The sequence below is a fragment of the Triturus cristatus genome, chromosome 3_1, assembly GCF_964204655.1.
Source record: "Triturus cristatus chromosome 3_1, aTriCri1.1, whole genome shotgun sequence".
NCBI classification, from domain to species: domain Eukaryota; kingdom Metazoa; phylum Chordata; class Amphibia; order Caudata; family Salamandridae; genus Triturus; species Triturus cristatus.
Genome location: NC_140583.1, coordinates 175726151 through 175740665, shown reverse-complemented (window position 1 = coordinate 175740665; position 14515 = coordinate 175726151). Strand labels below are relative to the sequence as shown.

General features: G+C 48.8%; 1 protein-coding gene across 1 annotated transcript in view; it reads right to left on the bottom strand.

Moving 5' to 3' along the window:
* ANO3 (anoctamin 3) overlaps positions 1 to 14515 on the bottom strand; it is a 1942403-nt gene that overhangs the window by 132878 nt on the left and 1795010 nt on the right. The window contains exons 22-23 of the mRNA XM_085643623.1: positions 11552 to 11697; positions 1470 to 1622 (exon numbers count right to left, since the gene is read on the bottom strand). Coding sequence (XP_085499749.1) covers positions 1470 to 1622; positions 11552 to 11697 — 299 coding nt within the window. The remainder of the gene's footprint in view (positions 1 to 1469; positions 1623 to 11551; positions 11698 to 14515) is intronic.

The following is a 14515-nucleotide window of genomic DNA, read 5'->3' as shown; positions in this document are numbered from 1 at the left end:
AGGGTACCCCTGTCCGGCACAGTAAGGGTGCCCGAGCCAAGGTCCAGGAGCCGAAGGGGGTTCTGGGAAGACCGCGACGGCGCCCCGTTAGTCCTTCGGGCGGTTGGGGGGCCTGACCAACCGGGGGTGTGCCACAACACGCTCCGCCCCTGTCGGAAGGGGCGGGAGTAGGATACAGATCACGTGACCCAGTGGATGATCTGTAAATAATTATGTGCCACACTGCCGGGCATCGACCCACCGTGTGTGCTGGCTCACCAGGCGGGCGGAGCAGCAAGGGGCTGCCTGCCCTGGATCGCCCGTAAGATAACCCAATTTTATTATCATACTATGTTGTATGAAATAAACCTGCAGCAGTTCTTCACCCACAAATAAAGTGTCAGTGTAATCATTGGGTGACGTCTGTGTATGCGTGTTGACTGAAGCGGATGACGGTGTGGTCACTATGCCGCTGCCCGCGTCCCAAGCAGTGGGACATCAGCAGGGCAGCTTGTTAGTGGCCGCCCGTCGGAGCCTTCCCCTTTGCTGCCTCGCGCGCGAGGCTACGCCCACTAGGTATTACTCCCTATAGTTGGAGCTGGAGACGGGCCATTGGGGGCGGGGGGGGCGGCTTGCCCCCCCCTACTTAGGAGGCCCTCTCGCCCAGTTCCTCCTCTGTTTCCTGCGCGCCGCTCCAGCCTGGACACGCGATTTCCCACCCTTTCCACTTACCCCACGTGTCGGCACAGCGCGTTTTTTGGAATGTTTTAATGTTTTCTTTTGCGTTGCAGGCGGAGTTACAGGGCGATCTGGATGCAGACGGGTACAGTAAGGGTACCTCTGCGACAGGCGGTACAGTAAGGGTACCCCTGTCCGGCACAGTAAGGGTGCCCGAGCCAAGGTCCAGGAGCCGAAGGGGGTTCTGGGAAGACCGCGACGGCGCCCCGTTAGTCCTTCGGGCGGTTGGGGGGCCTGACCAACCGGGGGTGTGCCACAACACGCTCCGCCCCTGTCGGAAGGGGCGGGAGTAGGATACAGATCACGTGACCAAGTGGATGATCTGTAAATAATTATGTGCCACACTGCCGGGCATCGACCCACCGTGTGTGCTGGCTCACCAGGCGGGCGGAGCAGCAAGGGGCTGCCTGCCCTGGATCGCCCGTAAGATAACCCAATTTTATTATCATACTATGTTGTATGAAATAAACCTGCAGCAGTTCTTCACCCACAAATAAAGTGTCAGTGTAATCATTGGGTGACGTCTGTGTATGCGTGTTGACTGAAGCGGATGACGGTGTGGTCACTATGTCCTGTTCTTCGTGAAGGATACATGGCTGCCATTGACCTTTAACATGACACAAGATGCGCATGCGCACTTTTCACTGAAATGCAGGGGCGCTACTAAACAATGCATTTGAACAAATACATATTTAAGAGAGGGAAGTCTCCTAACACTACATCCAACCAAAAATTATTTTTTTTTTTCTTACCAATATCCGTTGCTCTTGCTGGCATCGGTCTTCTCCACTGCGTCACAAATTTGTAAGCATCCAGTCGGATTTCGATGATGTTGTTGAGCAGTGCGAGCAGAGGGGCGAGTGGGAAGGCAGCAACAAAAATGGTGGTGAAGCCGAACTGTATGACTGGGAAGAATGAACAGGTGTTTAGCACTTCAAGGTCACATTGCCTTGAGAGCATCTTAAAGTTGTCAATCACAACAATGGTGCTGGAGAAAATTTCAGAGTGGGGGTGTCGTCATTATTTTGATATAAACAGGCACGACCCCAGGTAAGAGCGGTCGGGCGGGGGAAGTCGACAGATAGAATAGAGAAAATAAATCATGCAAGCAAAAACCATTGGGTCTGATAACTACCACAATGTTCAGAAACCCGATTTGAACGCCAACTCTAGTTTACATCGTTTTACTGCGCTCAGTCTGATGAACATACCGACTAGGGGGCATATTATCAAGACAAACGATAAAATTATCGCCGCTTTAGCGGCAGAAAACTGCCACTAAAACGGCGATAATGGGCTTGACAATATGCTCTATGGAATTCCAATTGAAGCCCATGTTAGATGTGAAGGATGTTTAACATGGGCTTCAATTGGAATTCCATATAGAGCATATTATCAAACCCATTATCGCCGTTTTAGCAGCAGTTTTCTATGATAATATGCCCCTAGATGATTTAACAGATCCACCCCAACGTGTCGGCACAGCGCGTTTTTTGGAATGTTTTAATGTTTTCTTTTGCGTTGCAGGCGGAGTTACAGGGCGATCTGGATGCAGACGGGTACAGTAAGGGTACCTCTGCGACAGGCGGTACAGTAAGGGTACCCCTGTCCGGCACAGTAAGGGTGCCCGAGCCAAGGTCCAGGAGCCGAAGGGGGTTCTGGGAAGACCGCGACGGCGCCCCGTTAGTCCTTCGGGCGGTTGGGGGGCCTGACCAACCGGGGGTGTGCCACAACACGCTCCGCCCCTGTCGGAAGGGGCGGGAGTAGGATACAGATCACGTGACCCAGTGGATGATCTGTAAATAATTATGTGCCACACTGCCGGGCATCGACCCACCGTGTGTGCTGGCTCACCAGGCGGGCGGAGCAGCAAGGGGCTGCCTGCCCTGGATCGCCCGTAAGATAACCCAATTTTATTATCATACTATGTTGTATGAAATAAACCTGCAGCAGTTCTTCACCCACAAATAAAGTGTCAGTGTAATCATTGGGTGACAATATGCTCTATGGAATTCCAATTGAAGCCCATGTTAGATGTGAAGGATGTTTAACATGGGCTTCAATTGGAATTCCATATAGAGCATATTATCAAACCCATTATCGCCGTTTTAGCAGCAGTTTTCTATGATAATATGCCCCTAGATGATTTAACAGATCCACCCCAACTCCTGAACTGTTGGTTCTAGGAGGGCATGCTGTATTTTGAATGCAAATTGCTTTTTTTCCATTTACGTTTTAATATTTTTAAAATTTTTGATCCCCATATAAGGAGTGTAGGAAAGTAAATACATGTCATGTAAAATGTTCACATTCATCTTATATATTCTGTTCGGATTTGGCAAGGGCGGAACTCATGAAGTCTTCGGGCTTACAAAAAACCTTGCAAGATTCCGCCCTTGAAACCACCTGATGTTTTTTAATCCAATACCACACTGTCCCTGTCCCTTTATCTCACTTTGACAGGCACCTGCTCCGCCCCCCTATGCGACAGGGTGTCCATATTTCTCTTCCCGTCTTTCCACTTAACGTATTTTCCCTCTCTTGCTCTCTGGATCGGGAAATTTTCGATGATTAAAATGAGTGTGGTGTGGAAAAATGAGTGCGGTGGCCCCCCGGGACCTGTTTTTAGTGTCCCCCATCGTTTTGCCCCCATTTTGGCCACTAGATGCTGATTTTCTGATTGACTGTTCTCTGGGCTCTGCTAACCAGGACCCAAGAACATTGCTTCGTGTAAAAAGTACATGGTAGTTTGGTATAAACGCAGTTGGCAATGACAGACCCCTGTAAGTCCCTAGTATATAATAGGGCAGGGAGGTTTAGAGCCCCAGTAGATTTTCTGCTCTGGAGTTTGTGCTACTAGGGTGCCTGCTGTCATTTTAAAAGCCAGCCCCGACTTGCAGGCTGCTTTCAATTTAAATTCTATACAAATTTGACTTTGGATTTAAAGGTACTACCTTATTTCTACATATGAGTCACCCCTAAGGACTCCCCTAGGTGTCCTAGGAGGTTGGTGCTTTGTAGCTATAAGCAGGGACATTATAAAAGATGTATTATAAGCGATAATGAGGGAAAAATTGTCAATTCCATATTCAACATAGTAGTGAATGGCTCTATAGGCTAACATTGTAATATTTTATTTAAGAATAAATATTGATAGGAGCCATGAAAAATATACTTCCAGGTATTAAATCAATAGTTGAGATAAATCCAATAACTTGCCATGGTTAGATATATAATACCAATTACAGAAAGTAAGTTATTAAACTTTCTTTCTATGAGCCAAAATCCAGCTTTCCAGTGCTCTCTCCCGATAGGCCATTCTATCTCAGGCTAAACCAGAGCTGCTTGATGAGGTGTGAAGTGTCCTGTCAGAGTAGACATTGGATTTCCTGTGGGTGGAGAACTTTGGCTGCAGAAGCCAAAAGGCAGGAAGGGGGTGGGGAGCAAAACTGTTCTTCAAAGGGAGAATGACACTTTAGGACAGCACAACCTGACCCCATGTCCTGCACCCCCCAGCCACACAGGAGCCTCAATAATCAGATTAAGCAGAGGGGTGGAAGGGAAGTGTTGGTAATACTTTACCACACCAGTAGGTTGGCTTAGCCTGATCTACTGACCTACTTGTAGGACACCCCCGCGCCGCACGGCCACCAGCTGCTGCGTGTGCCCCCTCCGCCTTGTGCCTCGCTGCCCGGCTGCTGCCGCTTGACCACGCCCCCTCCCTCGAGCCTTGAGGTCCGTGGTTGCTCCTGTGCCCTGCTGTCTTCTGTCAACCTTAATTAGATCTGTATTCTTTATTTTGTGTGATTTCTTCATTTTTTTTCTTAAATTGTCAGCATTGTCGTCTTCTGTCCCTCTGTTCCCTCCCCGCTCCCCGCTTCCCGCCACCGCCGCTAAGCCCCGCCCCTTTTGCCTTCTGTATCCCTCCCCGCTCCCGCCTCCCAGCTGCCCCGCCCACCCGCGCACTTGGCCATATATGGCACGGCCACCAGCTGCTGCGTGTGCCCCCTCCGCCTTGTGCCTCGCTGCCCGGCTGCTGCCGCTTGACCACGCCCCCTCCCTCGAGCCTCGAGGTCCGTGGTTGCTCCTGTGCCCTGCTGTCTTCTGTCAACCTTAATTAGATCTGTATTCTTTATTTTGTGTGATTTCTTCATTTTTTTTCTTAAATTGTCAGCATTGTCGTCTTCTGTCCCTCTGTTCCCTCCCCGCTTCCAGCCACCGCCGCTAAGCCCCGCCCCTTTTGCCTTCTGTATCCTTCCCCGCTCCCGCCTCCCAGCTGCCCCGCCCACCCGCACACTTGGCCATATATGGCGACCGTGCGACGCAGGTGAGTGTGACCTACTTGTAGGACACCCCCGCGCCGCACGGCCACCAGCTGCTGCGTGTGCCCCCTCCGCCTTGTGCCTCGCTGCCCGGCTGCTGCCGCTTGACCACGCCCCCTCCCTCGAGCCTCGAGGTCCGTGGTTGCTCCTGTGCCCTGCTGTCTTCTGTCAACCTTAATTAGACCTGTATTCTTTATTTTGTGTGATTTCTTCATTTTTTTTCTTAAATTGTCAGCATTGTCGTCTTCTGTCCCTCTGTTCCCTCCCCGCTCCCCGCTTCCCGCCACCGCCGCTAAGCCCCGCCCCTTTTGCCTTCTGTATCCCTCCCCGCTCCCGCCTCCCAGCTGCCCCGCCCACCCGCGCACTTGGCCATATATGGCGACCGTGCGAACGCGCAGCGGTCACGCGCAGCGGGCGCGCCGATTGTGCGCCGAAGGCGCGCCAAATGTAAGCCCGTCTGCGCCCGTCCGCGCCTGGACCGTGCCCAATGCCAGGACCCCTGGCCCTCGAGGACCCCGACCGACCCGCCTGACGTACAACGCCGCCACCCTCATCGCACTCAACACCGGCCGAGCCCCGGGATGCTGCAGAGCCACCCCACGACGCGTCCACGGACCCTTCAGCTGCAACACCTGCAAGTTCACCTGCATCCGGACCTGCCCGACACCAGCACCTGCCATGCCGAACACCAGCAGCAACCACCTCAAGTGCATCCTGCTCAACACCCGCTCCGTCCACAGACACGCCATCGAACTCTGGAACCTCATCGACACCACAGCCCCCGACGTCGCCTTCATCACGGAGACCTGGATGAACGCCTCCTCAGCGCCCGACATCGCCATCGCCATCCCAGAAGGATACAAGATCACCCGGAAGGATCGCAACGCCAACCAGGTGGGAGGAGGCATCGCCATCATCCACAAGAACACCATCCGCATCACGACCAGCACCGACAACTCCCCACCCTCCGCCGAACACCTGCACTTCCAGATCCACACCGACCCGAAGACCACCCTCAGAGGCACCCTGATCTACCGACCTCCGGGACCACGCACTCAATTCAGCGAGGACATCACCGACTTCGTCAGCCCGCACGCCCTCCCCTCCGCCGACTACATCCTCCTGGGGGACTTCAACTTCCACCTGGAGAACAACAACGACTGCAACACCAGCACCCTGCTCGACAACCTCGCCAACCTTGGACTCAAGCAGCTGGTGTCCACCCCCACCCACCTCGCCGGACACACTCTCGACGCCATCTTCTCATCCAGCAAAGACATCGCCTTCAGCCACGCCACAGAACTCTACTGGACGGATCACAGATGCATCCACTTCACCTTCAGAAGAACGACGATCCACCACCACCAGCAACAGGCTGCCCGAAGAAGCTGGAACAAGATCACAGCCGACCAGCTCACCGCCTCCCTGAGCCAGCACCCTCCGGCCAGCTCAGCGAACCCCAGCCAGGCCGCCGACAACCTCACGAAGTGGATCAGCGACTGCGCGGACGAACTCGCCCCACTGAGGACCCCGCCCAGCAGACCCGGCAGCAAGAGAGCCCCATGGTTCACCGACGAACTCAAGAGCTCCAAGAAGAACTGCCGCGCCCTCGAGAAAGCCTGGAGAAGGGAACCCACGCCGGACAACAGGACCACCCTCAAGCTCGCCACCCGGAAACACCACCAACTGATCCGCATCGCCAAGAAGACGGCTTTCAAGAACCGACTGGACAACAACGCACACAACTGCAAGGAACTCTTCAACATCGTGAAAGAGCTCTCCAACCCCAACGCCGGAAGCAACGACATCACCCCTTCGCAAGACCTCTGCAACTCCCTCGCCTCCTACTTCCACAACAAGATCGCGGACATACACAACAGCTTCAGCACCCATCCGACCCACGCCACGACCGCAGCAACGCCACCCACCACCACCCTCCGCGCCTGGACCCCGGTCAACACCGAAGACACCGTCCACACGATGAACTCCGTCCACTCCGGATCTCCGACCGACCCCTGCCCTCACCACGTCTTCAACAAAGCCGACGCTGTCATCGCACCCCACCTGCGGGACATCATCAACACCTCATTCGACACCGCCACCTTCCCCGAGAGCTGGAAGCACGCCGAACTCAGCGCTCTACTCAAGAAACCTACAGCAGACCCCACCGAACTCAAGAATTACCGCCCCATCTCTCTACTCCCGTTCCCAGCCAAAGTCATCGAGAAAACCGTCAACAAACAGCTGGCCGCCTTCCTCGAGACGAATGGATCCCTCGACCCATCGCAGTCCGGATTCCGTGCCAACCACAGCACCGAGACCGCCCTCATCGCCGCCACTGACGACATCCGAGCCCTGATGGACAACGGGGAAACAGCGGCCCTCATCCTCCTAGACCTCTCCGCGGCTTTCGACACGGTCTGCCACCGCACCCTAGTACAGCGCCTCAGCAACGTCGGAATCCAGGAGAAGGCGCTGGAATGGATCGTCTCCTTTCTCGACGGAAGAACACAAAGAGTCCGCCTACCACCGTACAAGTCAGAGGCCACCGAAGTCATCTGCGGCGTCCCTCAGGGATCCTCACTGAGCCCGACTCTCTTCAACGTCTACATGAGCCCTCTCGCGGCCATCGCACGCCAACACAACCTCAACATAATCTCCTACGCCGACGACACCCAGCTGATCCTCTCCCTGACCAACGACGACCCCGCCGCCGCCAGAGCCAACCTGCACGAAGGGATGAGAGAGGTAGCCGAGTGGATGACGACGAGCCGCCTGAAGCTGAACTCAGATAAGACGGAGGTCCTCATCCTGGGCTCCTCGCCCTCCGCCTGGGACGACTCCTGGTGGCCCCCCGCCCTGGGCACCGCACCCAAACCGACAGACCACGCACGCAACCTGGGTTTTATCCTGGACTCCTCCTTCTCCATGACCAGGCAAGTCAACGCCGTCTCCTCATCGTGCTTCAACATCCTGCGCATGCTTCGGAAGATCTTCTGGTGGATCCCCACAGAGACCAGGAAGACCGTCACCCAGGCCCTCGTCACCAGCCGACTGGACTACGGCAACGCACTCTACGCCGGAACCACCGCCAAGATTCAGAAGAGACTCCAGCGCATCCAGAACGCCTCAGCCAGACTCATCCTCGACATCCCACGTCACAGCCACATCTCCGGACATCTAAGAGACCTGCACTGGCTCCCGGTCAACAAGAGAATCACCTTCCGCCTCCTTACCCACGCACACAAAGCTCTCCACGACCAAGGCCCGAGCTACCTCAACAACCGAATCAACTTCTACGCTCCCAAACGCCACCTCCGATCCGCCAGCCACGCCCTCGCCACCGTCCCACGCATCCGCAGAACCACTGCTGGAGGAAGGTCCTTCTCCTACCTGGCCGCCAAGACCTGGAACTCCCTCCCGGCCGACCTGCGCCTGACCCAAGACCACCTCTCCTTCAGGAAGAAGCTCAAGACCTGGCTGTTCGAGCAGTAGCGGCAACCCCCCCCCCCCTCAAGCGCCTCGAGACCCTACGGGTAGGTAGTGCGCTCTATAAATTTCTTTGATTGATTGATTGATTGATTGATCAAGCTCCTCTGGAGAGATTTCCTAGATGTTGGATTTTGAGAGAATGGTGCTTTTTGGGCCAAGAATATACTACTCCTTAATGGCACCATGCATCCCATTGGTCAAGGGTGCTCCCCTGTTTGACGCAGAGACACTGTGAATAAATATGGGAGAGCTGCATAGCTTCTCAGATCCGCTGCCTGAAGAGACAGGAAGAAGAAGAACTGCCCTGCTGACTCCCTGGCCTGCACCAAGACGACTGCACTCACCTAGACTGCACCTGCAGCACACTGTGGGACTAGCAGCAGAAGGACTTTTCCTGACTCTGAAAGTCTAACTGTGGACTTTCTGCAAGCTACAGGTTAACAGAGCCAACCTGAATCATCTCCACCAAGAACCCCCATCCTGGAGTGCGTCTAGTGGACTTTTAAGGATTTGGCCAGGTGCATTGTGGGAATTGTAGTCTAGACATCCCAAGGACCATATAGGAGATTCCAGACCCTTGCATTTGTGTTTTGGACACTTTGAACCCTCAAGAGGAACTTCAGAATGAAGTTTGGAGCAACCTTTGAAAAAAAGCTCCATAAAGTGACTGACCCGACATCAAGAGTCAAGCCAGCTACCTTTAACCGCGACCCCGCCAAGATTTCTGCTACAGCCCGTTAAAAACTCCGGAGCTCCAGTCCTCCTGGATTTGACCGGGGCCTCACAGACTGTCAAAACGATGAACTCGCACAGAATCTGGCCTAACAAAGTGCCTTGTTAGACGTTGGGGAGAAAAAGCTCCAGAAGAACAACTAAGAGTGAAGTTAAAGTTTTGACTGAGGGCTCCCGCTTAGTGTATCTTTCCAGGGCTCCATCGCATTTGGCCTCAAACTTCTACTTTGCCCCGGTCAAGCATGACCAGATGGACTAAAGTGGCGATATATGTTATCAAGTACTAGAAAGTTGTTATACTTTAAAAATTCATATCTCCGGTTCCCTACATTGGATTTTTTAAAGTTTTGGTGTCTATTTGTTCATAAAATATAATCTATTATTATAAATTGGAATTGGATTTTTATTGTGTGTAGTGTCTTAATTTATTGGAGTTGTTAAATACTTTACATACTTGTTTCCTGAGTTACGCATGCCTGCTCGTTGCCAGCTACCAAGGGTTGAACAAGGGAATCATTTAGTGAGACCTAGACTGATTTTTGTGTGTGTTTGTGGCCTTATTACTAGTAGTAATTCACTACTTATCACTTCTAATGATCCACATTCCAATAACTGGCATAGCCCCAGTATTTCAGCAGAAATTTCATAACGTCTGCCTGCCATGTTATGGTAGCCTGGTGGCATGATTATTTTTTATCATTTTTGGAAATGACAAAAATAAGTCACCTTGACATGCTAAGAGAATTCTCCCTGGATTTTAAATATGTTTTCTCATTTTTACTGTTCAGAACTGTTGTTTAAACAACATTTACAAAATGAAAAAGGACCATTGGTGTTGCATGTTACATAGGGTGAGCCAACTGATGTGCTAAAGCTGGTAGCTATTTAGGGGATGGGCTTATGGGAAAAGGTTTCTAATGGTGAAGTGAGGTGAGGCTGCACTGTTCCACCACTTATAAATTAGGTGATGGAACTTCAAGACTGGTGGATGAGAATATCTGCTGGCTTAAGGCACATAATACATGTGTTCCAACCACATAATCACCCTCTTTAATGGTTTCTAGAAATATTCAGTTATAGTTCACTGTTTATCATGTTCCCCTTGAAAATATTTTTCCACCAAACTCGCCCCAGAGCGCAGAGTTATATCATTGCATTCAGATGCACAATGGTCCTAATTTAAACCTCTGCTGTTCTCACCTTATGAATTGGATTCAATGACTTGGCTCATTTAGGTCCAGATTTACTAAGCGCTTACATTGCCCTTGCATCACACAATTCAATGCAAGGCATCACAAGTGCTTAAGTGACGTAACCAAAGTCATCAAATCATTTGTGTGGCCTACTGTCATTTTCCACATGCAAAGTAACGCAAGTCAGCTTATCCCTTCCTACACAAGAACAATCCTACCCACAATGTAGTGCAGGGTGACTACATTGGCGCTAAGCATCCAGAAGTGCATCAGCGCAGGGAGCAAGCTCCACAGTCCCAATATGGTGGAGTTCAGCTCTCTCCCATTCATGCAATGCAGCTCAGCAATTTGGCTTGCTGTGCTGTGATGCATGAAAGGGTATTTAATCCACCCCTAAGGATATCTTTCTGCACCAGAGCAATCCCTAGAGCCTTATTTCTTTGTGTATGTGTGCTGCAAAATTCAGAACAAGTGCATAGTGGAAATAACAAGGAGACATTTTTCCTTGTCACGTCAATGTCGGGGAGGCGCATCATTTTGGCGCCTCTCTGATGCCGGCTAACAGAAGGCAGTGCAAAGCACTGTGTTGCTTTACTTTATACGTGAACAGTGATGCAGAGCAACACATATCGGTTTGAGTGGATTTGTAAATGTCACTTAAGCACTTGCGTTGCCTTCCGCCAACTTGTGTGATACAAAGACAACGCAATTGCTTAGTAAATCTTGGCCTTAGTGTTTTGTGGTAATTATATCTGCAATGCCTAATGCAATATTAACAGCAGTGCATTGAGACGAAGCACTGCTACTATTAGACGAAGGGAATCACATTACTGTTTTTACATAATCATATTTCTAGAGTTAACGCTAGCAATTTGCTGGTGTTGACCTGTCACATTATTTCCCGAATGTGAGTCAGGATTGTGGCATCATTGAAAATCTAGAGTGATGGCAGAAAAGGGCACTATTGCCAATACTGAAGAAATTTCCCATGACCCAAGCACTCAAAATAAATCTAAAATTGACTGCTATGGGTAATTGAATGGCACTCAACTCCATCTTCAAACAAACATCATATAATCTGATTTTTAAACTTACCCATTTCTAGATACTCTTCCATTAACCCATGCGCATTCATAGGCTGTAGGTTCCAGTCCTTTTCCCATTGTGGAAGCGAAACCTTATTTTCCACCGTCTGACCTCCTTTTCTTATCTTTCGTCGGGACCACCAATTTTGCATTAGCCTACAGAAAAGTCACAACAGTGCTCCTTTTAATTTCCAACACCAAAAACCAATATATCAACATGTGTAATGCCACAAAGTGGAGACATACAATCAGAACAGCAAATAATTTCAACTCCATGGAAGGTAAAGCAAACTAAGCCAGGTGAAATAGTGTATACACCGGCGTATTCCTACATAATTTCTGAAATTTCGCATTGCAATTGTTACACAATATGCCCAAAATTACATTGCACCACATCACATAATTGATATTTCGTTCAAGTAAAAATCCTATTGTGAGATTACAGGAACAATGGGAACAAACTGAATGTGAAAGAAAGTAGCTGGTTCCCGTGCGAGTTTGTGAGTTCTTGTGAGTTCGTGTGTTCAAGAGGGCCAGGAGGTCGCACTTTTAGATAAAAATAGCACAAAATGCCAGATGACCATTTTCCATACTAATGTGTAATTTCATAAAATTATTTCAACAGTTTTATAATTCCTTTGTGGAAATGATGCAATTGTTTTGCAGGCTTGAAGAAACCCTGTTCCAACAATTAATATGTTTTGCTATACAGGTAAAAGTCAATATTATATTCGAGAATAATATAACCCTGAGAAAATCGAAGGCGATTTTGTCAGTCGGCATAAGTGTTTGTAAACAGCTCACTATACACATGCTGTGTTCCCTTTGAGTGTGCAACAACCATATGAGTTGGCAGAAGTACTGAACATAAAATGATACATTTTGGTTAAGATAACAGTCTAGTTTTTATACAATAATATTTAGGATTACAAACTGGTAACAGTTAAGCATCGAGGATGTTTTTTCTGTGAGACAGAAGCCAGAAAATGAACGCAAAGCTCTCTTTTGAAATCCAAGATGATAAGAGCCCTTCCTGCAGTCAATGATCCCTGTACAAACATAAAAAATGAATCAGCAATCTCCCTTGCAAATAGCCTGGCCATTGTGTACAACAATGGCTTTCCCTGACTAGACAAGAGGCAGAATGGCCATCTCCAGAGAGTTGGAGAGAGAAGGTGAGTGGATGCTATTTCAAATAAATTGGAGGCTAGCCCCTTCTAAATTATTGTCCAGAGATATTTTAAAGCTGGGAACAGCAGGAGTGCGGCTAGAAGAGACTGGCCCGTCTCAGTCTTTCAGTATTCAACATTATGGAACCATTATAAATATCATTATTATAAAATCAAATATCCTGAAAATTCAAATGTGAATATTAAAAATAAATGAGAACCTCAAGCTCTTGAAATATGCCACCAAAAATAATAAATGGTAACATTGTCACTTTAAAATACAGGGAAACCCAAAAATAATTAACAATCAATGAAACTGATGTGTACATATCCCCCAGAGAACTGACAAGAAACTGTACAGCACATACGATTAACATGAGGACTACACCAGATATGATACAAGAAAGTTGGGTACTTCAAGTGGGAGAAATTGATCGAAACCAAAGTTCAGTTTCAAAAGGAAAAAAAGGTAATGGTAAAGCTTCTAGCCAATCTACAAGTAAATGCGTCATATAAATGACAAGTGTAATTGGGGGTGCAGGACTCGCCTATCGGATAATGGGGGGTTCTTGTTACTTTATTATTGTTTTGCTCTTTGCTTAATTTGTAACAGTGCCTCACATATTTGGGGAATCAAAAGTATTGTGTTAGGCCGTGATGTTTTCGTATCTGGTGAAACGTCTAATAAAAACATTAAAAAAAGATATGTGGTATGTCTGAAGTTGATGCTGCCTACTAGTTAGTTTATCTACATGACAGCTTAGAACATTTACAGGGACCCTGGAGGCCTTACAAAATTCCTGTGACAACCAGAAATATCTAATTTAAGGAGATCCAGGAGGTACCAGGCAGACACGCAAGTGTACCTGGCAGGCTGAAGATGGCGTGAATAGTGATATAGCTCTTTCTGTCAAATTCCAAAAAATGATGCACTATTTGTTTTGACTTGAGATCTCAAGGAAATGTCTTGTATCAACCTTTCAAACTGGGGAAAAGAATGCTGAAGGAAGTATCCATTGAAAACTCAAATCACGCCAAACATCAGGTTTCAATCAACTCATATTTCCAGCACTCTTGGTTAATTGTGAGCCATTCACAAGAAAGCAGATTATCGTAGAAAAACAGAATCCTCTGCTCTCCCAGGTAAAAGCATACTATACAGGTTAATAAACAATCCCCACCAGACACAGGCTGACATTTCCCAGGGGGCTCAGGCAAGGATTTCAGACATCTTGGAGAGCATTGCAAATAAAAAATAGAATAAGGTTGATCATTAGCAAAAGCAATGGCTAAAAAGGATGTGGGAAAATATGCAACATTGGCTATTAGTATAGCCTATAATAAAACATTTCCCCTCGTGTCACACTTATTTTCATACAAAAATTAGGTAAGACAAGCTTCGTGTATTTTGTCTTCAGGTTACACAAGTCCTACAAATGACTAGAACCTAGTTGTAATGGCTGAATGATTCCTCTTTGAAATGACCCACCTGAAAGGCTTAAAAAAGCCTCCTCAATATCTCCCTCCTTTAATCACTTGCAAATATTTGGGAGTTTGCTTTAACAGGTTAAATGGTGTGTTCTTTGGTTGACAAGAGGGTGGATAAGATGCCTTTAAGGACTGCATAGGAGCTATTGGAAGTGTAATATGAAATATAAATTGGTAGTTTCTGTTTACTGTTGACTTGCCGCAAGATTGTCATACATTAGACCAGTGGTGATCGATGATGTAGAGATGTGGGTGGATGGTCTGTGGATGATTAACTGCATATGCTTCGACTCAGATAATCGAAAAGGGGGAATGTG